The sequence below is a fragment of the Venustampulla echinocandica genome (genome assembly GCF_003357145.1).
Source record: "Venustampulla echinocandica strain BP 5553 chromosome Unknown scaffold_0, whole genome shotgun sequence".
Classification (NCBI taxonomy): Eukaryota; Fungi; Ascomycota; class Leotiomycetes; order Helotiales; family Pleuroascaceae; genus Venustampulla; species Venustampulla echinocandica.
Window position 1 is genome coordinate 4,620,381 of NW_022474205.1, and position 25,658 is coordinate 4,646,038.

Genomic DNA, 25,658 nt, shown 5'->3' on the forward strand with positions numbered 1-25,658 from the left:
GCCCCAGAGTTAAGTGTCTAAATCTTACTATCTAGTATTTGCACGTTGTAGTCTTTAGAGCCTACGTAGGCATATCACGTACACACCAGAAGAAAAGAAATTCCTCTCGTGTATAAAATCTACTATTTATAAGATCAAAAACATAATTTCTTTTTTAAATAAGCCATTCTTGCACTACACGCCGCGGAACCTAATAGCAAAGAAAGGGAGGGCATGAGTGCAAGGCGTCGGAGCATCTATAAAACAATCATTTCATTTTTTCCGTTCGTTTAGTCCTTCTCCTCCCTAACTCGTTAAAAGAAAATACACCTATATCTAAAGTATCCCTCAAAGCACTATCTTATGATTAAACCGCAAGAAAAATAACAAATAGCTAAAGCGGAAAAGAACAAGGTCGATCTAAACAGGCCCAGCGTATGTAGCTCATAGAGAGGCGATCCATCTTTTTGCAAGATATATATTCATCAAACAAGAGCAAGGAAGCAAGTAGCCAAAATGAAAATCAAACAGCTAAGCATTCTTTCATTTGTTCAAAAGGCGCGCGCGATGCAAAAAAGAAGCACATAATCAACCCCTGATGTTGTTCTCGCAGTAATAGTAGCTCAGCTCTCTGTTATGTATATAAAGCCTCCCTTCCGCCTAGTCCCCCACCCGCAATATATAGCGCCGCCCCAGTCCATCCCACGCCTATGAGAATTTCTACACAAGGAGAGTCATATTTGCTTTGTAAAAAGTAATCATAATAGTCATTTCGACATGATGTCAAAAGCGAGCGTGGGGTGCAGATGTCAATATGTAGATGAGGGAAAGGAGATAAGAGCGAGAGAAAGAGCAAAAGAAAATAAGAGGTGTTTTCCCTCTCCACCCCAAATCCGATTTCCCCCACACGGTTATTATTTTTGGCAGTTTTTCCATAGATTCATTGAAAGGGTTCCATAGTGTTCTACGCGCATCTAAATTCTTGCCCGTGTTTGGTTTATCCGGCTGTGGAGAAAAGAGGCGAAAATGATATGCATGTGTATGCACAGATAGAAAATGCGCTTGCTTTCTTGTGCTTCGCCCTTGTATCCAGTCCCGGATGATAGCCGTGGAAAATGGAGAATATCGAGATGGTCATTCATCTCTTCTTCACCTCAAACGCCCAACCCTCGATTCCTTCGCCTTTAGACCCAACTTCCAGCCCATCGATCTTCATACCTACCATACCCGGTGTATCTTGAAGCCACTCCACGCCCGCCATGCCGCCAGCATTGGCTCGTTTCTCTGGTGTTAATTCGAGCATCGGGGTGAGGAAGGCCGCAACCCGCTTCGCCTCATCCTCCTTAAAATGGTATTTCTCTTTGAGGACGTCGGGAAGTGCCCAGTGACGTAGTCGGTGGATGTTGCGAAGCTCCCCCTTGCGGTTGAAGATTTCTTGGCTCCACTTGCCAGAGGTACAGAGAGACTTGGGAAAGGGGCCGAGGAGTTCGATGATTTGGGCGATATGATCATCATCTTTGCCGTATTTGGTGCCTGATTGGGGGTCGAAAAGGTAGTCACCAGTTATAAGTTCGAACACCTGTTTTGTATCTCATCAGTTCAAATCCTTTGCGCTGGTCGAGCAACAAGGCACCAGCAGCTGCCCGCGGGATCAACATACCATTGCAGCCATGCTCCAAACATCGGTACTAGCGCCCCATTTTGCACCTAGAATAACTTCGGGGGACCGGTATTGCCGTGTCTGGATATCGTTTGTGAAATGGTGACCTGTCCAACATGCGTTGCCCAAATCTGCTATCTTAACCGATATTATATCACCAGCAACCGCATCTTCGGCCTTCTTCTTTTCACTCGTCTTGTCCAGAGATATGCCGGAAACTTCTCGAGTCAGGAGATCACTACTTCAAGGTTAGTCTCTGGCAGGAGAAGTGTTGGGGACGATATCTACTCACGCGGTCTTTTCTCGTTGGCCATGCTTCTCCTCGTCCTCTTTCTCCTTCTTGGGCGATGCGTCTTTCGAGCCTCCTATTGCACCACTCATTACGACTTCGTCCAAAACAGCAGTTTGTTTGTCTTTGGTAGGAGATTCATTACCTTCATGCATCATCTGATTGAGACTCGTATGAGAGCTTGCGGTGCTTCCAGGAAACCTCATCAGATCCGCTTGACTAAAGCTAGCATTCAGCGGGCTCGGTAATGGCTGGCTGCCTGTAATCAAAGTCCGGCGTCTTCTCCGTCCATTGCGGTTATCCTCCTTATCATCCTTCTTAACATTGTCCTTCACAAATGTCTTGACGATCTGCTCCACATCCCCAATCTCTATCAACACATTCTCCGGCTTTAGATCGGTGTGTATGATGCCACATTCTCTATGTAGATAGTCTAGACCCAGAAGAACTTGCTTTGTGATCTGCTTGACGAGCGGCATTGGTATCCCACGGTGGTTCCAGCGCTTAATCAATCCCAGTAGATTCTCGCCCAAGACCTCGAACACCATGCAGACGTGAGTGCCATTCGGACCCTTATGCTCGAACGAGTCCAGTAAGCTCACGACGTGTTTCCGGCCGGGGTGGTCTGGCTTGGCGGCTACGATCTTGTTGAGCAGCTTGATCTCGTCTATGGCGGTCTCCGTGTAATGGGCCGCCGACCGTACCACCTTCAATGCAACGTGCTTGCCATTGACGTTATCCCGGGAGAGCCATACGGTGGAAAAATGACCCCAACCCAGCTTGCGGACCACCGTGTATCTCCCATCCTTAAAGTGCTCGCCGACGGTGACGGGGTGATACCCGCCTTTGCAGTAATCTTCGGAGTCTTCTTCATCGGCGGTTGTTTCGGCAGCGTCTTCGCGGGAGGAGGAGGAGGAAGGGGAGCGGTTGGCAGTAGATTTGGGGTGGAGGTTCGAATTTGAGGCGCCGGCGGATCTGTGGGGATGGTTATTTGTGGTCAGCAAATGTTTGAGTAGCGAAGTCATGATGCTGATGTTGATGTTGGTGTTGATGGGTATGCAAATGGAAGTGGAAGCGGAATGCGAGATGCGGGAGGTGGGATGTTGATCGCGGGATGGATCGGGATCATGATCATCTTCGTGCTAAATTGCTGCGAGCGCAGAGGGGAGGTGAAGTGAGGTGGAGTGAAGTGATAATGATGTTGAGGTGAGGTGAGGTGGTGAGCTGTTTCGCGCAAAGCAGCAACCAAGCCGACAAGCACACCGCGGATTCGATTCCTCCAAGGTGGGGGAATGCGGACGAGCGCTTGCATTGAGTGTTGATGCAGAAACGGAAACGAAAACGAACTGGAAGGGGAGAAAACAAACACAACAACACGCGGCGCAACTGGACTTACCCTGCACCCGCTGGGTTCGACGATGCCATACTGGAGGCGCTCTGAGCATCTTGTTGGAGGCCCTCGGCCTCGGTGGTGATAATGGGCTTCAATTCCTTCTTCCGCTTCTTAGTGGTGCCGCCATTGGAAGCGGTATTGGCGACCTGCTTGGCCTTCTGGATCGCCGCTTGCTTGATATGGGATCCGTTCATCGTCGCGGATCGTCGCAGGTCGCGATGCAAGGAGGCGGTGGGATGGAGATGGATTGCGCTGCTTCCGGTGGGGGGATTTCAACGTCGTAGAAGGTTGTGATGCTGATGCTGATGCCGATGCGGATCCTAATGCTGATGCTGATGCTGATTCTGATTCTGATTCTCAGATTCTCTGGTGCCGACTATGACGCGGGCAGGGCGGCGGCGGGGGGGAAGGGACTCGAAGAACTTTGCGCTGGAGGTGGGAGTGGTAGTGGTAGTGGCAATATGAATGCAGTGAATAGTTGTCGGTATGTATTCTAGAACTCTTTGCCTGGACTTCCCTTTGAATTCCTTTGGACTTTGCACTCTCCACTCTGCACTTTTTTCACGCAACGACGCTGGCCATGCGCCCACACACACTCGCACTCACACACGTACGTGGATGCGATCAACAGCGACAGCGACAGCTGGGTTCGGGTAACGGGCAGGGCGAGACGCGCATCGATATGGCTATGGCCGCCAGCTCAGGCGGACAGCAGCCGGGCAATTCGTCGAGGAAGATTGGATTGATTAGACTTGTTTCGCTGCTAGCCGCTGCGCAAGAACAGGAGCTCGGACTGGCGAGGCGGAACTGTTATGATAATAATAACAAATACTCGAGTAATGAGATCCAAGGTGCGTGTGTGTGTGTCTAGTGTCGTGTACCTGATCTGGGGCTGCTCTCAACGGCGTGTTTCAAGGGCACTGAGCAGCGCAGGGATCGAGGACCAGAGGCAGAAGCATCAATCAATAAATACGATCAACCAGCCAGATAATGGGGTTTGGAGCTTGGAGCTTGGGAGCAATCGATGCTGGCGGCGGCAACCGGGGATAAATATAATACACAGAAGCACCAGCACCAGCACAGCCCATAAATCCGCCGCGCCAGAGCCAATGATGACGGATGGATCTATTCGCCCAGAATGCGAGATCTTTGGGCAGCGTGAACTCAGAGCTGCTCCACCAGCTCTCACTAACGAGTTGCTACTGTAGTAGGGTGGGTTTGGCAGCAATGCAGTACGTAGAGGGGAGTTCTGATGCTACGGTACTGTCTCTGTACTTTCTGGGTACGCTGTACATTCTGTATACATAATCTGCACTTTGTACTGCCTTGGGAATGAATCCCACGGTTGATTATGTATTGCATCTTGAATCTTGCGTCTTGCGTCTTGCATCCTGAAGGCATGATCCCTTGTCCTGGGTCCTGGTGGTGTGTGTGGCTATATCTATCTCTCCATGCTCTATGCTCTACGCCCTAAGGTGCCTACTCTAGGGATGCTATGCTCTATGCCATGAATCATTCCCCGCCGAGTGGCACATTGACCATGGATTTGCACATGGGAGCTACACATGATGGGTTTGATAGGCAGGGGTACATTCTCCGTCTCCTGGTCAGATGCCGATCTGCTGGTATGTAACCGCCCCGTGGACATACAGTAATGCTCCGTTGAGCCTCGAAACGCGACCCTGGGCCTGGCTTCCGTGTGGAATAGCAAGGGAAGGCAACCTATCAAACAGGAAGATAACATGGGACCTAGAACAGATATCCTGCTCTATTCAGAATTCCCATTCCTAGAGGTAATAATGTACAACGTTACGATGTTAGGTTATGGACTATGTCTGATATGCATCGTCCCCCGTGATTTCCATGAAACAGGGCGTCATCGATAACAAATAAATCCACCCATCGCTATTCTTCAACCCCGCAATCAAACAGCTAAATTAAATACAAGCCACACCGTAATGAGGTCATCATTTGGCTGAGATTGCCGCCATCCATTTATCCTGGTCCTTTCTATAATTGATGTCAGCGGCCATTGAAATACTGAAAACGCCCTGGGAAAACTTACTTGTCGAAACGTAGCAACTGCCCAAGAACCGTCTTGACCAAGTCGGCCTGTCTCTTCTTGTCTTTCTGTTCTAGAAACTGGAGGAGGATGGTCTTCAAGTAGACATAATCCATCTGTCCTGCTTGCTGCCTTGCCGCACCATTGACAGGACTCCCCGCCCTGCCACTGTCAATCGATGATCGGGACGAAACGTCGTTCATCCGCGACTGTTTAGCTTGAAGCGTCTTGAACTCTTTTTGAAGTTTCTCGTATCGTTGATTGGCTTCTTCTAAGAGTCGACGTAGATCCGTTCGCTGCTTTTCAGCTTCTCGAACTTGCTTCTCGCTGCCGTCAAGAGCATTGCGAAGCTCGCCCATAGTTGACCGTATCTCATTAACTTCCTGGGCAGCTTTCTCGGACACTCCTTCAAGAGTATCACGCTTCCGCTTCCATTCTTTCTCGGCCTGTTGCAGCTCATCCCGGTCGTCTTGAGCTCGCTTCAGATCCCGTTCGAAATCTCGAATTTTAGTCTTGAGCTCATCCACTTCGCGAGCTCTTCGTCGGCCGTTTGTGCTCGCCTCGTCCTCCGCACGGTCTCGCTCTTCAATAGCAGCCTCCATACGTTCTCTCATTTCCCTTATCTTAGCTTCAGCCCGGTCATCAACGTCCGCTAGAAGTCTACGCATGGTCTCGCCCTCACGAGTGCGTTCACTCAGTAATTTTTGGATCTCTGCTAGTTCGTCTTCAAGGCTTTCGGATTGCTCTTTGGCCTCCTTCAGTTGCATGGCCATCTCCGAACTTTGATCTCTCATGCTGCCTAACAGTCCCTGAGCATTGTTGTATTGCGAGCCACGTAGCTCAACTTCCTCTCGGAGCCCTTTAGATTCGCTCGTGAGCTTGGAAACTTGATCTTCAAGATCCCGAACCTTAACCTTCAGTTTACCAGCTTCTTCTTGGACCTTTTCAAGCTCTGATGCCGATTTTTCTCCCGAAGCAGCAAGTTTGATCTTCTCTGCTTCGGACTTCCTCATATCGCGCTGCGCGACGCGAACCTGGTCCTCAGCTCGAAGCCGGCCGTTCGTCTCCTGAGTTACCTGCTCGTTCAGTTCCCTGATCTTGTTCTCCCGATCCGCGGCTTGCTTCTTGAAGCTTGCAACATCAGATTTCAGGTCTTTTTCTCGAGCCTCCAACCTTCTCAAATCCGCTGTACGGGTGGCAAGTTCGTCCTTGGTGGCTTTCAAGTTGCCATTCTCGGCGCGTAGTGTTTTGAGCTCAGGCTGAGCCTGTTGTAAGACGTCCCGGAGATCCGTCAAATCTCTATAGCGTGATGTCGCAAGTTGCTGGGCCGCTCCAAGGTCCGTCTGTAGTGTAGCAGATTTCAATTTGAGATCTTCGTATTCTGCCGTCAAGGATTTGAAATCAGCTCCAACCTTATCCGCACCCTTCGATTGGTTCTTATAGGTTTCAATCTCTCCCTCTAGTTTGCTGATTCTCTCTTGAAGGGCTGTCTTCTCGGTTTGAAGCTCCTTGATTTTATCCTTGGCTTCGACATGCTCCTGGCCAATATTAAGGAAGTTGTCTTGCATATGCTCAAGCTCTTCTCGTAGATCTTCCTCGGTCTTTCGCTTCGTTTGTAACTTTGCTATCTGGGTATCTCGGTCCGCCACTTCATCCTTGAGCCTAGATATCTCAGCTTGCAAATCGGTGGTGGCCGGAGTGCTGGGGAGTGATTCCTGGTCCTTCTCCACTGGAGCCTCCTTGACAGCGCTAGCTGCAGCATTGCCGGCCTTCTTCTTCTTCCTGTTCTTTTTCTTACCACCTCCTGCGCCTGTTGCTGCGCCAGCTGTTGTTTCCGTGGGCTGACTAGCAGGTGTTACGCTCTTGCCCTCACTGCCGTCAACTTCCTGTGTCGTCTTCTCTTTAACTTGATTCTCAAGCAGCTTCTTCGACTCGACGAGCTCTGAAATGCGCTTTGTATCACCAACCCGTGACTTCTCCAAATCCTTAATTTGAGTATCTAGCATTTGGCGAGCGCTTTCTGCTTCCTTCCTAGCATCTATCTCCGATTGAAGCTTTCCATTTGCAGTTTTCTTCTGGTTTGCAATGTCACCCTCCAACAAGGCGATCTTTTCGGTTGATTCTTTCTTGTGGTTTGCGAGGCCAGTCTCCAGATCTGCAAGCTGCTTCTCCTTCGTCTGTAAAGTCTGCTTCAGGCTTTCAAGTTCCTTGGTCTGTGCCTCGAGCTCTTTAAGTCGGGATTGGCCATCTACTGCAGCTTCCTTGGACTCGTTGAGTTCTCGTGTCGCCTTTTCTAGACTCTCAACCAGGCCAGAACTTGATTCTTGGGCCACAGCAAGATCCTTTCCTAAGCTGTCAACTTTCGACTTCAACTCCTCGATTTCAGCGGTTTTGTCTTTAACTTCTTGTTGAAGTTTAGGCACCTCATCGTCATACGAAAAGAATTCCTCGCTGACGTCTTTATTTTCAGACGTTGCTTGTGGCTTTTGCTTGGGTGAAAAAATCCCCAACACTGAGGACACAGGGGATTTCACGGAAGCTGTTGGCGTATCAATGCTCATAGTTTCCGCCTTTTCATGCGCGCCGGTCGTAGTTGCATCGCTTTGCGTGGCGGATTTGAGAGCCTCAAGCTCATTCTGTGCCGATAAGGCTTTCTTTTCAGATTCGTCCAATTTCTTCTTATAGTCATCACGGTCGGCGGATACGCGCTTCAGCTCATCCATCACCATATCACCTTTCAAATTGAGCTGATTTACATATTCGATCAAAGCATCGGGGTCTGCGATGGTTGCTAGAGGAGTATTTTCCTTCAGAGCCTTCTCAAATGGCTCTATTGATATAGCGCGGGAATGTGCAATTCGGTAGGACCGTAGGAGATCTATCGAAGAAGTCAAGCTTGGTCACGATTAAGATAACATATTGTCCTACCTTTATATCTCGACTCTAGAGTCTCCAATTTCCGCAACTTTGCACGCACTTCTGCAGGTAATCCGGCAGGCTTTGGCGGCGTGGCCGCAGCGTTTTCTATCCCTTTGTCGCCGACATCCCCAGATGCGTTATCCGCCGGGGTCACAGTAGTGTCCGTCATTGTAGGGGGCTTCTCGTCGGTTGCTGGTGTCACTCCGTTGGATATATCTTCCGAATCATCCTCTATAGCAAAAGCACTCTCGAATTCGGACGGATCTGGGCCGCGAGCTGGTGCTCCGTCGGTTTCTTTTGGTTTGGCCCTTCGAGGCCGTGTGGACGGCGACGCAGTTCGAGAGGTAGGGCGCCGAGCAGAATTTGATCTCGATACAGGAGTAGCCGTAGTAGCCTGCTGGCGGGCTTGTTCTTCGGCGATGCGGGAATCTATTGCGCCTTTAAGTCGCTATAAACAAGTCAGTGGATGGTGATCTGCCTGCAAGGCTACGACATGTTTGGTGGATAGTTACCTGGAACATTGTGGCCACGTCTTCCGGCGATATCTATTGATTCAATAGCTCACTAGCTGTCCTTACAACCACCTAATAGGAAACAGTCATAATGCGACAACGTATGTATTAAGTGGATGCCTCCAAAGCAAATACCTGTCAACAAGCTGGACCCTGACAGACATCAGGAGTACGAAGCAGGAGTGAGACTAGGCTTGCTGGCCTGTGCGCCGGCTGACAGGGAAGCTGTTCAATTCCTGTAGCTAATTGCGTACAAAGTACTACGTAGACACTCGACTAAGGATACAGTACTCAATCCACGCGACCACGACCTCAACAACATGACATTGCGCGGTGAATCCTAGGTAGCAGCGCCAGCCAGCCCGAAGATGGTCTCACTATGGCCTTGGAAGGTGAGTCCGCCTCTTCGTTTCTATGATCCACACTGACCATACAATCCAAGGGCGAGGACACATCCCCAGCCTCGTTCGAAAAGGCTTTGTCGGCACTCGCCACTAAAATATCCAAGTCGCAGGCCCAACTCGACTCCTTGCGACAGCGTGGGCGTCGTCTCAAGGGACTATGGACGCTTTATGCTGTCTTTGCCTACCTACTCTGCTTTATTATCCTCTTCATAGTGGTAGGGTGGAGGAACTGGACGGCAGTGGAATATACAGCTGTTGCGGGAAGCCCTTTACTGTACGTACTGTTGCATGCGGCAGAGGTTGAATAGACTCCTCTAACATTTGCCAGGATTTACGTCGTTCGAAAAGGGATCACTTCTTATTACAATTTAAGAGTCGATAACGCTACACATCGGCTGGAGGACCAACAAGCAGAAAGGGCGAAGACTATTGAGAGACTCAAGGCAGCTACGAAATACAACTCAACGCAAGAGCTGCTAGAAAAATATGCCGCTACTCCCGCGCCACCGAAGCCAAAGAAACCCCGAAATACATCTAAGAGTCCCAAAGGCAGAAGTCCTCAGCTAGGAAGGATACGAGCGGGGCCACCGCCTCCAACGGCGAATATACAGCGACCTGGTCAAATTCAGGGGCCACTCTCAAGTCAACCATCTACTCCGCAGCCACAACCTCGTAAAGATATTCCACTCCAGTTTAGCCCAGCCCCTGTCCAAGCATCACCACAAGGGGGAAATGCCGAATTTGCTCCTAATGCTTTTCCTTCTCCACCACAATATGCCCACGGCGGGGAATCCAATGCTGGAGGACATTGGTATGATAGAGTGCTTGATTTACTGCTTGGAGATGATGAGACGTCGCCGAAAAATCGCATGGCCCTCATCTGCTCTAATTGCAGACTGGTAAACGGACAAGCGCCCCCTGGGACGAAGAGCCCTGCGGAGTTGGGGAAGTGGAGATGTTTTGGGTGCGGGGCCTGGAATGGCGAAGAAGATGAAGCTGTAAAGGTCGTTCAAGAAATGAAGGAAAGAATTGAAAAGGACCGGCCTGGATCTGTCGATGGAGCGACAAGCTCAGGGGATGAACGCCCACATGAGCGCGATGTCGCCGAGGAGGATATCAAAGAAAAAAATTCTGATGAGGCCGGAGAAGTCGAATCTTCAGAGGAGAGTATTAAGGCCAAGCCAAAACGTGGCCGGCCGAAACGCGGCAAGGGAAGCTCCTAGTCTCAATACCATATTATTCTCGATATACTGCTACTCAATACTCATTTTCTCGGAGCAAACGGCAACTCGTCATCAGAATCCTGTTCATCATAGCGATATCTAGGCATCCGGAGGCGTTGTAGACGTTGCGAGGTTGCGTGGCTCTCAGACTCGTTTGAAGTTTGGGAGATATTCTTCTCCTGATGCTTGTCCGTTTGATTTGAGTGCTTTTGTGACACTTTCTCCTGGTGTTCCTGCTTGACTTGGCTTGATTTTTGCGTCTGTTTTGTAAACTTTTGCCTGGGTGCCTTTGCCTCGGCGGACTGTCGCTCCTCCTTCAGAAAGCCAGATTCCTCACCCCCCTTTCTAGACTTATGCTTGGAGCTTTTTCCGTCTTCGGCGAAATCTCGATTCACTGGCCGGAACCGTAAATGTGGCGGCAGCGTAGGATTGAACATGCTCAAGTCCTCCAGTCTCCTGTTGACTTCCTCGTCGTTCAAACTCCCGAAGCCTGTTGTTGGTTTAGAAGGAGGTCTGTCCTTCTTTGCCTTCCAACCCCTCATTATTTCTTCCTTCCTTCTAATCGCCTCCTCTGTGAGCTCAGGCGAGAATACTATACTCTCATCCAGTTCCTCTTCTTCACACTGTACCTTTGTCGTTCCTCTACCACCCCTATCCTCTCTCTTGCCCAGTTGATTTTCCTTGACATACGGCCACAGTGGCTGGAACAGATCCCTCGACATGGCATCCTTCAGCTCCTCAGCAACACGGTTTTCAGATTCTGGCGAGATTCGAATCTTTGCGGGGAAGATATGGGCAGACCCGTCAAGCTCCTCTGAGCTTTTTGGTAACTCCATTTCCGGCGATAATGAAAATTGCCTCCTCTCTGTCATTTCCGGCCCCAGATGTGATTCTGGGCTTGGGGGTGGGGATGGCGCTTCTTGATCTACCCCTTCTTGAACTTCTAACTCCTTCAAAGGGCCAATTTTCTGCCGAACCCATTGCACACCTTGTCGGGCAATAGGCTGTATTGATGTAGGTGCCATGTTGATTGCCATATCAATTGTTTCGTGGTTTGGGATAGGCAGTTTGTCCATTGTGTTTTCGTGGTTGATGCAAGATCGTCTTTGAGTAATTTCGGCGTCCTGGTACCTGTGAGAGGTGTCAGCGTTGAACTGTTAAAATCCTCCTTGTTGTTCTCGTTAGCTCTGATCGAATAAGACTAACTGTTTACAGGCTTGTATTGATGTTAACTATCACAGCGCGAGCCAACTCCCCGAAGCACAAGATTGAAAGACCAAGGTATCCCTTACCTATTTTTAATTCAGAATATCTAGTAATATATGTGGCCAAAATGCAAGTCACTGTGGTATAGGGAAAAGACGATAGACGCGAGATGTCGATGTCGAGAGGTTACAACCCAAGTTCAGTACCTTTCCAACCCAAATTTATTCATCCACCATCACCAGTAAGTCGACAAGCCGCCGCAGCCTTGACGCGTGGCTTGAATACCACAATCGTCGACGGTGCAATATATCTCTGTCGTTATGGCTGCTACAAATCATTGTGTTAATCCAGGAATCAATATTAGAATTCCTAATGACGAGTCCCAATATACACCAAGTATTTAGTAGCGACTCAGAAAACCCTAGGGGTCCAACTGTGGGGTACATAGGTATTCAATTAGAGGTCATCAAGGTGGTGATGCTCTTCTAACTATGTACTTAGTGTTCCCGCTCCCGCGATGGCTAGGCTCCTAGACACATTCAAACAAACCATAATATTAGAATTATAACGTTATTATAATGTTGGAGTGCATGAAAACCTACCGTGGGGCTTTTGTCAATATAAGAAGCTCTTTGGTATATAAAAAGTCTGCTTTGGTTTCGTTTGTCTTCCATTTCGTTTGCTGCCTTCACACTGTCTGTCGTATTACAATCTTTTGAGCTATGGTCTACCATAAATTTTCCAACGTTGCTATGTCCAATCTCTGAAACCACCTTCAGACTTTGCAAGCTCTAAACCTTCACAAATTAGACGGGGCAATGGGTGGCGTTTCCTTTGTATTGCGGTTATGGTATTACAATGCCAAACCAGTAAACCTGTGACCATTATATTGCTATTCTGTCTGTGTATATACTTACCCGCGTTGTTCATCGTCCAAATAGTGTGATGCAAAGTGGCTTTGTGTACCAGTTCGATATGCAAGTGGCTTAACGATACGGCTCTTTGTTACGCTTGCTATAACATGGCGGGGACTACTAATGAAACATCAGAACCAGATATCTCTCGATCTAAAGACCCAAACCATGCATAAGCTCTTCGAGTAACCCGCTTAATATCTCCAACCCGCGTCCTAGAATCAGTGAAACGTTGACGACAAAAAAGTCACTTAACAGCCCTCAAAAAAGTGAAAAGGGAGAGGGGAAATTATATAATAATTTTAACTGCTTCAAAAGCAAAAGCAAAAAAGAGTTCAGCCCGTTGTCGAATGCCTACATCTCTTGCCGATTTTTGTCGTTTTCGTGTTTTGTCGATTTTGTCCCTACGGTCCTCTAGCGCGAGGCAATTTGACCTGAATCACTTAGCCAAGAGGCCGCCTTTTGCCTACCCTAACACAAAATTGTGTATTTTGATTTATATATGCCATAGATTAGGGATCAAAGCCGAGAGTCATGTGATAGGTATATGACCATCTTTATATGGTCTATATAAGCTAGAGTCACTTGGCAGTGGAAGATAAGTAAGTAAGTAGAGGTAACATATGCCCGTTGGCTAGCCAACAGGTATAGCGCACTCCTCCTGGAGACCTCAATTATTAAGCGGTTTTACGCTGGCGCTCTATGTAGCGTTCTATCCTCTTACCTTAGTAACAATTTGTCCAGTTAGGTTTTCAAGTGGTAAATGAACTTTTATCACAGTATCCAGCGGACTCATTTTGCAATAACCACTAGCAACGCCCAGAATTTACATCACTTAATTTTGAGGCACACGTATTTGAATTCGTCTGCATGTATAATTCATTGAATTCCATAATGCCACCCTCAAATGCATGCGTCAATTTGTACACGCTACCGACCCATAGATGCACCCCATTCCCCGATTTCCGTTACAAGAACCAAACAAACGCCCATTTTCGCTACCTAGTTAATACATTTCTGCCTTACTCGGACTCCTATTCCCCTTACTAGGGCTTCTCGACCCTTTACTGGGACTCCTCTGACCCGGCGTCTGACTCGGCATGATTGCCTGGAAACTCTGTCCAGTCCACGGATCATATCCAGTATTATGTTGCGGCGTCTGTGGCGGTGCTCCCCATTGGAAGCTCTGCTGGGGTGGTGGAGGATAATAGGACTGTGCAGTGGGCATACCCGGGTGTTTCGACCTAAACATCCCAAAGGCGAGATTATTCGCCACGATGCATGCTGTAACGATAAGAACGACAAAGATCTAACCGGAGTTAGTGCCATATCACAACTCGATAGAAGATGTGGAAGGAGAAAGGAAGACATACCATCGCTTTGTAACTAATAGGCTCGATGAAGCTGTTGAATATTTGCGCGAACGTATGAGCGCTCACTTTCGCCCTTCCTATCGCATTCGGATCGCGATGCATGCAGAGCTCCCAGGCATTGCAAACGGTCTCCAGAGCGGGTAGTCGCATATCCCTCCCGCATTTGTTATCCACGTAATCGCGGGTGCACTTTGTCATCTCGGCCATAACCTCTGCGCGGGCATCTTCAGATGCTTTATCCACATCCGCACGTACGGCCGTCCAGAATGTGTAAATGCCGAAGATGGTAAGACCTAGTAGAAAGAAGTTCAGGCCCAGTTGCGTATAATATGAGAGAACATGGGGCAGGTTAGGCCTCGATTCAATGCCACTTAGAAGTGATGCGAACCAGCCAGGCTCCTTCTCTGCCTTCCCTTTGCCGGACTTGCTCCTCGGTCTTGACTCTCCGGATTCCGAGTCCGAGTCTGACTCTCCACGTAATGCCCTGGCTAAAGAATAGTCTCGCTCTATCCTCTTGCGCTTCCGGACTTTGTTCACTATTGTATTTGCGTATTTGCCTCTCCGTTGCTCGCCCCGCCCTGGGCTATTCCCTAGGAATCCTGCGCCGTACCGCCCGAACAATGGCTTCTTGTCTGAATTTCCATTGAAAACAGCCATGGTTGTGCTTGATTTTTGCGGTTCTGGGGTGTCTTCTGCATCAGCATTATCGGCGGGGGACGATTCGGCTCCTGATGCTTCGGAGAACAGGTCGGGGTCGAATGGCTTTCGTGGTGTAGTGAACGAAGGATTTCGGAACTGTGGCGCGGGTGTAGAAGAAGTTGTCGCAAAAGAGCTTGAGGGTGCTGGTGATTTAAAATTTGCTGTCTTTGGATCAGCTGCCAGCTTTCAAATGTTTAGGGGGGAGGGTGTTGAACTTACGTTTATGTCCCTGCTGGGGCTTGAACTGAGGAAATGGAGAGTTAGGATCAGCGGGTCCTTTTGTCTGCCATTCGAAGTCCATAGGGCTTTCATGCGTACGTCTCTGGCCCTGAATATTGGAAAACATATTGGAGGGTCAGAATTTGGTGTTCTGAAGGGAGGAAGGACCGACGGTGAATGAAAAGCGATGAAGGTGAGATTTCGGCCAAAGTAAACAAAACAAGCTTGTTGCCCCGGATTTAAGGATTTGACGCTAAGCTTTTTACGTCCCTGCTATCAAGAACAACTTCAACATCAATCTCAGCTCCTACGTCGCCACGACACATTCCGGCGTCAATATTTATGAAAACGCGTTGATTCATCCCCTGGGAACCTAAATTACCACGCCGTCTATCCCGTATACAGATTCATCACTTCCAGAGCTCTAAGGCTCTGCTTTTTCTTTGATCACTTTCCGCCCTCACCTTCACAATTATGTCCGATTCCGACCACGATTCGCGGCCCACCACGCCGCTGCCAGAAGCTGGCAATGATGCCGGAGATCCTAATAGACCAATGTCAGAAGAAAGAGACACGCCTCCTCCTCCCATCGCCAACCCTGACCTGGACATGGACAACGACGAGAACATGGACCATGACTCGCTGGATGACCTCTCCGAAGTCGATGAAGCTGAATTCGCCGACTTCGATCCTACAACAGTCGCCCTTGAGGATAGGCCGTTGGTTGACATTGATGAGGATATTGCGCGAACGTTAAAGGCAGGCAAGCGGCAGCGGGCTGATAAGGCTGGCGAAGGAAAGAAGCCTAAAGAAGGCAAACGGGACAAGAAGAAGCGGCGCCGGGATGAGGATGAGGATCCGGATGGAGAGCGTATTGAGGGGAAGAGAATCAGAAAACCAAAGGCTGATGGGGAGAGGAAGAGTAGAGATGCGCCTCGAGAGAAGAGAGTGGCAACACCTGAGAATGATGAGAATTTGACACCAGAGGAGAGGCGCAGACGGGCGCTGGACAAGGCGATGGATGCTGCTCTAAAGAATCCGAATAAGCGGAGACGCAAGAGGGATGAAGTGGTATGTCCCATTCAACCCGTCTTATTTGATTGTACTAACCTTGTTGAAGGACCTTGAAGAAGCATTCGATGAAGAAATCGCAAACCTTAAAATCCGCATGGAGCAGGCCTGCGAAGCCGACAATCAAGCCCGCGAAAATGGACAACCCGCCATTCACAAGCTGAAGATGCTCCCAGAGGTTGTTAGCCTTCTTAATCGAAACACGGTCCAACATTCCATCGTCGACCCCGATACCAACTTCCTCCAGTCCGTCAAGTATTTCCTTGAGCCATTGTCTGATGGAAGTCTCCCAGCATATAACATCCAACGAGATCTCTTTGCGGCGCTTACGCGACTGCCTATCGAGAAAGAAGCATTATTGAGCAGCGGCATTGGCAAGATTGTGCTTTTCTATACCAAGAGCAAGAAGCCGGAGATTGGAGTGAAGAGAACTGCTGAGAAACTACTGGGAGATTGGTCGAGGCCGATTCTAAAGCGAAGTGATGACTACAAACAACGTAAAGTGGTCACGAGAGAATTCGATTATCAGTATGTGTTTCCATCCCCCCATCGTTCAAGATCTTGACTAATGCAATTCCAGCGCTGCGCAACTCGCCCTCCGTCCCGGAGCTTCACAAGCCTCCCAGTCGACCTCATCTCAGCGACCAGGTCTCTCCCAGCGTGAGCTTGACCGCCAACGCATTCTTGCTCAGCCGATCAGGAGTAACAGGGCAAGAATGGAATCTTCCAACACGAGTTACACTGTGGCACCCAAAAGCACCTTTGATCCAACCAAGGGTTTGGATCCTTTGGCAAGACCTATCGGTGCTGGTGGTATGGAGGCGTTTAGGAAGATGACTGCGAAGCAGGTGAAGAAAAGGAATTAGTGACTTGATCTTGGGGAATCGAGACCTGTGTGTTTTGCTAGGGCGACCGGGAGAGAGCTTCATAAAAGCCAAGTTTATCGGGGGTGCCGGTTCTAGGCATCGGTAAGTTTCACTATCGTACGGGACTTCTCGTACACAATGCATTATGGAGCGAGGAGTTCGATCTGGGAACCAATAAATTCAAAAGATTCGATGGCTACTTCAGCCATATCCAATGATTGTTTCGTGATTAGCTATCCGTGGGGAAATTCTGCGATGTTTTGCTTTTGCCGACTCTTGTTGACTTGGCAGTCGTCCGATAAAGAAAGTCACCGCCGTCAACTCTAATACCATCTAATAATAGCAGCAGGTCCCTTTTTTGCGCCACCTCCAACCTGCGTCCAAAGCTCGGTCCATGGATAGATAAAAACAATACAAAACCAGTAGAATCTACTATTACCCCTCCAAATCACAGCCCCAGGCTGCCAAAGAGCTGGTCTAGAAGGTCGGCGGTACAACCGCTCTCGTTCTTTGGGGATGCAGGCCCGTCGAGGGCCTAGATTTTCGAGGGCCCAGATCATCGTGAGTCCAAATCATCCAGAGAGCCCAGATCATCGAATCCCTTGGAAAAGAAACACTGCATGTCGAGAAGTGGAAGCTAAAGGGGATCCCGACACGTAGGGCTGTAAATTATAGGTTTTGTGGCTGGTGTTGATAAGGTATGCAGAGAATTACTTGAGAGCAGGTACCTCGGTATTTTCGAGGACTACCCCATATTGTCCTCTGCCAGGACTTACCAAACGGGGTTCACCCAAGCGCCCCAGCCAGCTTCGACGTGTCAAAGTTACCGGCAACTAGAGGCGGCATTTGGCCTTTGGGCTTTGATACTGGCAGCGCCACCGGATAATTGAGGGATTCGCAGAGCAAGTTAAACCCCTTTTTTTTCCAAATGCGAAACCAAATGCCGTGCCAGAATCTGCCAGAATCTGCCATCTGAAATTTCAGAAGGCGATCCAACCCGCGAGAAAGAGCGCGAGTTTGCGAGAAAGCTGCTGATGGTGGAGTGACCAAGAGCGCGTTCTAGACCTTCATCATGCCAGCCAAGGTTCGCTTGCGATTCGCGTTGCGGGCGTTTCCGCAGTCTTGCCACGTGCAGCGCATCGCTGAGTGCCGGAGGAGAGGTCCGGGCAGTGGTTTATTGGTTTATTGGTTACGAGGAGGAGGAGGAGGAGGAGGAAGTGGCAATATCACAGGTTGATAGGTAGAGAAGGTTGAGAAGGGTTAATAGGTAGTCGGGTATTATTCCACAATAGACCGGTCTGCAATAATGGGCAAACATAAGCCTCGGAAGAAAGAGAGAGTATCTTGCTACTGTATCGATAGTTTTGCATGCACGAAGAATAGAGGCACCCAAGGGATACATGCCTTGGCTGGTACGTCATGTGCCTTAGCAGAGCCTGGGCGGGTTGGAGGACCGATGATAGCTATCCTGCCGTTCACGGAATCCCAAGTGCCTAGGCATTGTTTGTATTGGTCCTATCGATCGTGAGAGAGCCGTTTGCAACAGCCGGCCGCTTTTAATAGTAATTACACTGGGATCTATAGGCACGTTGAGCAATTAAAGCTAGGAAATATGAAAACGGCGTGAAAGGTAATAATACACATGCGTCGAAGATGCGCGAGTTGAGTGGCTTTGAGTAAGTTAGCACCCCTACGAACTAGAAGGCATCTAGGCATCTTTCTTCAAAAGTAGAGCTGCCTATGGAGTACTCCAGCATGGCAGAATAGCAGAAAATTCGTTCCCCTCACAGTGCTTATAGGTGCCGTACCTAGTGCTGGCGATCTTACGTAGGTACCTTAGGTAGATACTGTACTGTACTGAATAATGTTGCGCCGGTTCAAGTAGTAGTCGAAGAAGAGGGGATCCCCAATGCTCTCCCCTCTCCATCATGCAGCTTCCAAGGAAGAGAATTCTTCGTCAATAATCCCAATGCATGCTCTGTACTCTGCAGGCGGCCCAGCCATGTGCCAAGGAGCGTACGCTTGCCCTTTCGCCCCTTTTCCTTGGTGGTGATGCAGAGTATGGGGCCTATTAGGCGACTGGCACTCGATTTGCGGGCGCCGAGGAGCTGGATTTGCAGCACAAGCGGCGACGAAAATACACCGAGTGATGATAACAAGATAGAAAGGAAGGAAGAAAAACGAGAGAGATACAGAGAATAGCAGCAAGGCAACAACCACCACCACCTCCTCCGATACCACCGCCGGCCTCACACCCGGGCGACTGGACGATTGGCGTTCCTCTGGTTGATATAGCAATATCCGTGTTCCCGAGACGTCCGACAGACACACGCTCCAAAGGAGGAGCGCCGAGCAAAAGCCCAGGCGTTGGCCTCTGGACGCTGGTCGCTGGTCGCTGGGCCGCGGAGGTCGCCGCCAGATTCACATCTGCTCCTGTCGCCGTCCAAACTGAGCGTCTAGAATCGCCAACGCCTCACGTCATACCGTCCTGATGCTCGTATGACAGCGCGAGGATGAACCGGCCCTGCGACGGCGCCCCGGTCGGCTGCGCGTTTGGGGGCGCCCCGGCCTTCCGCTGCTGCTCGCAAGTAAATACTTTATTCTGAGAGGCACAAGCTATTTAATGAGTTATAGCTGTCTCACCCCGTCTCTTCCGCTCCCATTTCACCCCAATCCACAATGACGCCAACAGCTAATAACCTGAGCTTCACCCCCCCCTCAACCTGACATTACCAGTTCACCATATCCAGCATCCAACATCCAACATCCAACATCCAACAAACATCCAACAATATCTGGAGATCCCAAATATCCCAATCACCAATTCCGACACGCCACCCTTAGGCCTAATCCAAGCTCCTCTCACTCACTCACTCGCTCCACCCCTGCACCCGGCATCGAGCCTCGACATTTCCAAAGCTCAATCAAAGTACTTTAGGAAAAAACCAATCCAATTAGCCTCCATCGTCCTCTCTGCTGCAAACGGCATAGCTGCCAGCACAATTGTCCATTTAGAGACGCACTTCAAGAAGTCAGAACTCCCAATGGCAAGCAGTATTATAAGCCATCAGAGACCAACGGCGGTAGGTCCGGATCCCTTCTCGCTCAACAGACAACGAATTCATGTACGTCCAATTACCACATTTAGCTCCATCCAAAAACATTTACGCCCTTTACTATATGTCATCCACCATTGAATATTAACTGACATACTTCCCCTTAGCAGAACGATACCTCAATTGCACCCGCATTTTCTTGGGACTCCAACCCTTATAACGACCCGGCGCTCGTGAGTTCAGACTCATGTGAGTCGACGTTACCGTCACCAACCTCGCCCAGCCCCATCATCTATCCAGGCAATCCGTACTCGTTACCCAAAGACGATAGCAAGTCGGAGCAGGCATTCAACTTCGATTCCTTTGAGGATTGGATGCGGTGGGACGACCCAAGCGACCCGACAATTGCCCAAGCAACCAACTTCTTCCCCGATATCAAGGCCGAACCATCATCTCCTACCATGGAGGAATTGGAACTCCAAGGCAGTGGGATTGGAAGTTTCGGGACATGTATCAATTCCGCGGACGAATGCGTCGTGTTTGGCGGAGATGCCTTCTCGGAGGAACCATTATTCGAGAGCCCAACCGCCTTGATCCAACCTCCAGTCACAGACCTTCCCCCAAGAGAGAATCTATATTCCACACCCCTTTCTTGGTCGCGTCCGTTGCCAACCGCTGTAAACCCCAACTCCTACAGCGGCCGACTCTCTCCACAACAAGAATCACGCCTCCGCGAAATTGCCATGCCTTCTCGATCCCCGTCCAATAAGATGGAATACCCGGCATCACCCTCTTTGGCATCCTCACCGGAGCCCTGCACCAACAACCGAAGGAAGAGAAAGACCAGCATTGACGAGGATGCGGAGGATAGCCCAACCGAAGCTGTCGGAAACAAGAGGCATCCACCGGTCAAGAAGACGGCCCACAACATGATCGAGAAACGGTACCGGACAAATCTGAATGACAAGATTGCCGCACTCCGCGACTCGGTCCCCTCATTAAGAGTCATGAGCAAGAAAAACTCCCGAGGAGAGGAAATAGAGGAGGATCTCCAGGGCCTTACACCGGCGCACAAGCTCAATAAGGTGAGCCTAATCTCTCCAACTCATTAACATTCGGTTACTAACTATAATTGAAGGCCACCGTTCTCTCGAAAGCAACGGAATACATCGCACACCTCGAGAAGCGCAACAAATATCTAGCGAAAGAGAACTCGGCGCTTAAAGCCCGTGTCGATGCATTTGAGATTCTCGTGATGTCGAGGCAACAAGCAGTTAGCCAGCAACGGCCACGGGGATCCATGTCAAATATGCCAGGAGAGTCGCCCATATTCAACATGGATGGCATGGTATCTTGAAATCCGACAGATCTGAAACGAGCCAACATTAATTGACCATTCGGTCACCACACCCTCACGATTACATATCTATCATTCAGACAAATGTTTTTGTATACTATAATAATTGCAACCCACCCGACTATCTGAGGGGGAAACGGCGTTTTTGGGACGGGGATTCATAAAAAAAGGGCGATCAAGGAATCGGGAAATACCCATGCTGAATGACACGTCTTGACTTGTCACATTATGACGAGCAACCTACGGTGTCGAATATGGGAGAAAGGGGGAAAAAGCCATGATAACGGCGTCTTTGTTTATCACTCAACTCGATCTAAGGTTTAGGGAAACCCAAAATCAAATCCCTGAGCATTCATATCAATGCTGTAAATTAAAAAAAAAACCATTATCAGAGCGCGCTACTAATGCTGCTGCTGATGCTGCTACTGCCGCTACGGCGAGATTTTGAGCGTACATATATATATATATATATTTATATACATACAGCATTCTACTGCTCCTCTACATTATATAATCACATGTGATTTCTGAATTTGCCATTGCGTTTTTCAACAAAAATTAAAAAGGGGTACAGTAAAAGGACCAGGTCGCCAAATTGGATGCCCCCTTCTCCTATTTCCATAAGCGAGTGCAACGGAGCAGGATCGCTTTTTGGATGAATTCTATGGGTTTAACAAATCGCAAATAATTTTTTGAAGTACGGTACGGAAGCATCCATGCCGTACCTAGGTGTATTATCAACCAGCATAGCATCTTGCACTGCTTCACTGCTTCCGGTACCTTGACATGAAGCCGGAGATCCGTTGTTATCGGAGACGCAAACGGCGGGAATACGGGGAAGCGATGTCGCTGCGTTCGGAATCTCGGGATCTGATTAGGAAATCAAGTCAACAAGGTTCGTCCACCAATCCACAAGCGTCACCAGCGTGTCGGCTCTGGGGCTTCCTATTCGACCAGCGTTGATGCGAGTCGATGAATACAATATATGCGTTATGGCGAGCCTCATGATGGCTATCTATTAATTACAGCCAAACAAACATACATACGTCAGCGGCCCCGTCCGCTGAGAGGTTCTTCTTTGTCTTGGCTTCGACTGCCGCGTTCTATATCATGGTTGTCGTGAGACCCGAGTCGTTAGGTTATGGTTTCTCCCGTTTTTAGTGCAAAAGGACGCGAATCCCATGTCCGTTATCTACGGAAATAACTCCATATCGAGGAAAGACTTGACTCTTACTGCTATCTGGGCCAGGACAATGGAATGGGTATAATACGAGGACTACCCCAGGCACAAACCTTTCAACCAAGATCATGTCCGAGTAGGTGTGTAGGAAGCTGGTGAAAGAAAGCGGACATGCTCCGGTGCTTGTTCCTCGCCGCCGCCACCGCCGCGCGCATTGCGGCGGCGGGTTCGCTCAAGGATATCAAACATGTTGTTTTGTTTATGCAAGAAAATCGGGCTTTCGATCACGTGGGTACCATATATATCTCCTTTCCAAGAACGGGAGTGACACTTGATTTGCCTTGAAGGAGATCTGACACATATATAAGTATTTTGGAACCATGCCTGGTGTCCGTGGCTTTGCGGACCCAAATGTACAAATCAACCCGGATGGAAGAACCACGTTCCAGCAGTAAGCTTTTTTTTTTTATCAGTCAGGTTCTCTCCATTTGTTCAGTAATACTAACCTGCTTGGCGATTTTAGATTACTTACCCCTAAGCAAACCAAGTTGGCTACACAGTTAACTCCATGGCACATAAATTATCTCGGTGGGACTTGGCCGCAAGCGACGCAATGTTTGAGCGCCGGCGAGAATAGCTGGGAGGCCATGCATCTTGCTCTCAACGGCGGATTGACAAATAAATGGGCAATCACTAATACCCCTTATAGCTGGAGCTACCTCAACCGAAGCGATATCCCGGTGCATTTTGATATCGCTGAAGGTTGGACGGTGGGCGATATGTATCAAGTACGCCATACCCCGATCTTTGCAAGAGCTCCCTTTCTAATGATATCGCGCAGGAGGGAGTCCTTGGAGCAACGTCTCCAAATCGTGTGCTCTGGATGAGCGGTACATTGAACAACCCAGGCACACCTAATAATATCGATGGTGAGGGTGATATGATTCTGGACAACCATTCATCGCCAGGTTAGTGAAATTTTTAACTGTAGCAAACCCTACCAAGTACAGAACTTATGACTGCCATAGGCTGTGAGAGACCGCATCTAAACTGCTTTCCATTCACCTGGAAGACACTTCCGGAGTATTGGCAAGATGCAGGCGTGACTTGGCAGGTCTATCAAGACGCAGACAATTTCGAGGATAATCCGCTCGCGTACTTTGATCAGTACCAGAGAGCAAATGAAGATTCGCCACTTAACTTGCATGGCAATTCTTACATTGGGCTGGACCAATTTTATGAAGATGCTGCTAATGGCACCTTGCCGCAAATTAGCATCATTATTGGGCCTGCAGAATTATCGGAGCATTCACCATATTTGCCAGGTGATGGGGCATGGCTGCAAAAGCAGGTTGTCGAGGCTGTTGTAAACGGACCTGCATATCATGAAACCGCGTTGATTATCAGTTATGATGGTAAGAAGGCAGCCCATTTCTTCAAATATTATATCACAAGCTGATCTAGATGCTCTGGTAGAGGTTGGAGGATATGGAGATCATGTCACCCCTTTTCATGCCCCCAAAGGCACTCCGGGCGAATGGATCGATGATCCATATGGCCTAGTAGGAGAAACGCCAATCGGCCCAGGTAAATCGATTCCGCCAAGTTATGAATGTACCTTAACAAACCTTCAGGTTTCCGTCTTCCATTTTATATCATCTCGCCGTGGACTCGAGGGGGTCACGTTTTCACAGAGCATGCAGATCATAATTCCCAGATCCTCTTCATCGAAGAATGGCTTGAGGCTACAGGGAAGAAGAATATCCGAAGCAAGGAGATGTCTCCGTGGCGACGAGAGCACATGTCGAATCTTCTTTATGCATTCGATTTCGAGCATGTAAGGAACCCCGTATATTCCAACAAGCAGAGCGAAACCTAACCTCCCTTCCAGCCCGATTACTCCATCCCGCATATCGCACACGTCGATTCCCCTCTAACCTATGGAAGCCCCAACACCAGGCCCTCCGGCCGCCTCGGCTCAACAAGCAGCAACTACATCGGCGCCGCAATGTGCCAGGCAAAACACCGCACCAGCAAACCCCCCGTTCCCTACGGCCCGCAAAACGCCAACGCCAATCCCGCAAAGCTCGTCGAGGAAGGCTTCAAACAAGTCCGTGGCTCCCTAACAGAAGGCCGCTATATAACCTTCGAGATGAACGGTTTCGCGCTCACAAACGCCGGTTGGAGCGCTATGCACGTAACTAGTACGCCCACGTCACCGAGGCATGACAGTGTATACCAGCGCTGGGTTGCCCATCTCGTTGGTGATGCAGGAGGGGATTTGTTTGTGCTGCGGAGTGCGTTTGATTGGCGGTATATATCGCGTTCGCAGCAGCTTACGGATTTTGTGGACATGGCGGAGGTATTTAGGATTGTGGATTTAGGGGCCGGGAAGGGGTATGCTTTGATGCCCAGGGGAGTTTCCCAAGATGGTCTGACGCTTAATGGACAGCGGAAGGGTAGGATGGGTGGGGGACTTGCGCTGGGTGTCAGTCGCGAGGGAGAGATTTTTGTTACGGTGCCGAAGGAGGGGTTTATGGTGTTCAGTGTTACATATCACTCTTAAACCTTCGTAAATCGGAGGGTGGCGGGGTATGAACGAGCAGGTGTTGCGGTTTTATAGCAGTTTTTATATACCCCTTTGAGTTTAATAGATATTGCTAGATTGCTAGATTGCTAGATTGCTAGATTGCTAGATTGCTAGATTGCTTAAATAGAAAACATCTATGCCAGGAAAGACTAGTGCGGTATGTATGTATTGACCGAATAGCCTATTATACATGAACAAGCAGAACGATGATTTCTAGGTTCGTAATTACTTGTTCAATCTTACTACCCTAATTATATCTTCTCTAGTTTCGACAGCTATAAGCCTAGGTTATATGTCCCACACGGCCTACACCTTGTACCTCTTCACATAGTTTCTAGTCTTACAGCGGATCGAAGTTCATAATTTGACCTCCTGCCAGGCATCCAAACTAACCCAAGCAAGATAATCCACTCCAAGCACACTAACGCTGTATTCAATTACGGTGTTCTTGAATCCTGTGTTCCTCCAAAGCTAAAATCTTATGTTTTGAGGATAGAATGGTGGAATGCTTTTATATATAATACTAGATTTGGACCACTTAAATCGAAACATTAGCTATTGAGTTACCAATTAACAATCAAGTATTTAATTTCCTCTTAAAAATACAACTGCACAAGGTATCGTATTCACCAGATTCTATTCTGAAAAGGAATGAGTTTTGGCCGCGATGTCGCACGAGGATGCCG

The 25,658-nt window shown here is 49.0% G+C and overlaps 8 protein-coding genes across 8 annotated transcripts; 4 read left to right on the forward strand and 4 right to left on the reverse strand.

The window, feature by feature from the left end:
• Positions 1-1,117: 1,117 nt before the first annotated feature.
• On the reverse strand, positions 1,118-3,515 carry BP5553_01436 (putative dis1-suppressing protein kinase dsk1; the record flags this gene model as incomplete). Its single annotated transcript, XM_032010059.1, has 4 exons — positions 1,118-1,558; positions 1,640-1,877; positions 1,932-2,903; positions 3,325-3,515. The coding sequence occupies 4 exons, from the start codon at positions 3,513-3,515 to the stop codon at positions 1,118-1,120; spliced, it is 1,842 nt and encodes a 613-aa protein (XP_031874113.1).
• Positions 3,516-5,288: 1,773 nt separating this feature from the next.
• On the reverse strand, positions 5,289-8,823 carry BP5553_01437 (uncharacterized protein; the record flags this gene model as incomplete). Its single annotated transcript, XM_032010060.1, has 4 exons — positions 5,289-5,331; positions 5,387-8,261; positions 8,312-8,750; positions 8,815-8,823. 4 exons carry the CDS (start codon positions 8,821-8,823, stop codon positions 5,289-5,291), a joined length of 3,366 nt encoding a protein of 1,121 aa, XP_031874114.1.
• Positions 8,824-9,182: 359 nt separating this feature from the next.
• BP5553_01438 (Uncharacterized protein) lies at positions 9,183-10,441 on the forward strand (the record flags this gene model as incomplete). Its single annotated transcript, XM_032010061.1, has 3 exons — positions 9,183-9,206; positions 9,257-9,492; positions 9,547-10,441. 3 exons carry the CDS (start codon positions 9,183-9,185, stop codon positions 10,439-10,441), a joined length of 1,155 nt encoding a protein of 384 aa, XP_031874115.1.
• A 41-nt stretch (positions 10,442-10,482) lies between these two features.
• BP5553_01439 (uncharacterized protein) lies at positions 10,483-11,517 on the reverse strand (the record flags this gene model as incomplete). The annotated part of the gene is made up of 1 exon (XM_032010062.1): positions 10,483-11,517. One exon carries the CDS (start codon positions 11,515-11,517, stop codon positions 10,483-10,485), a length of 1,035 nt encoding a protein of 344 aa, XP_031874116.1.
• A 2,050-nt stretch (positions 11,518-13,567) lies between these two features.
• Positions 13,568-14,979, reverse strand: BP5553_01440 (Uncharacterized protein; the record flags this gene model as incomplete). Its single annotated transcript, XM_032010063.1, has 3 exons — positions 13,568-13,870; positions 13,935-14,794; positions 14,853-14,979. 3 exons carry the CDS (start codon positions 14,977-14,979, stop codon positions 13,568-13,570), a joined length of 1,290 nt encoding a protein of 429 aa, XP_031874117.1.
• A 347-nt stretch (positions 14,980-15,326) lies between these two features.
• On the forward strand, positions 15,327-16,789 carry BP5553_01441 (putative SPN1 Protein is Spt6-interacting putative elongation factor; the record flags this gene model as incomplete). The annotated part of the gene is made up of 3 exons (XM_032010064.1): positions 15,327-15,923; positions 15,973-16,451; positions 16,504-16,789. The coding sequence occupies 3 exons, from the start codon at positions 15,327-15,329 to the stop codon at positions 16,787-16,789; spliced, it is 1,362 nt and encodes a 453-aa protein (XP_031874118.1).
• Positions 16,790-18,762: 1,973 nt separating this feature from the next.
• BP5553_01442 (uncharacterized protein) lies at positions 18,763-21,202 on the forward strand (the record flags this gene model as incomplete). Its single annotated transcript, XM_032010065.1, has 6 exons — positions 18,763-18,848; positions 18,954-19,266; positions 19,296-19,377; positions 19,526-19,914; positions 20,016-20,930; positions 20,984-21,202. 6 exons carry the CDS (start codon positions 18,763-18,765, stop codon positions 21,200-21,202), a joined length of 2,004 nt encoding a protein of 667 aa, XP_031874119.1.
• Positions 21,203-22,762: 1,560 nt separating this feature from the next.
• On the forward strand, positions 22,763-24,948 carry BP5553_01443 (putative Non-hemolytic phospholipase C; the record flags this gene model as incomplete). Its single annotated transcript, XM_032010066.1, has 7 exons — positions 22,763-22,833; positions 22,906-23,170; positions 23,224-23,350; positions 23,411-23,797; positions 23,859-23,969; positions 24,017-24,219; positions 24,274-24,948. The coding sequence occupies 7 exons, from the start codon at positions 22,763-22,765 to the stop codon at positions 24,946-24,948; spliced, it is 1,839 nt and encodes a 612-aa protein (XP_031874120.1).
• Positions 24,949-25,658: the final 710 nt, after the last annotated feature.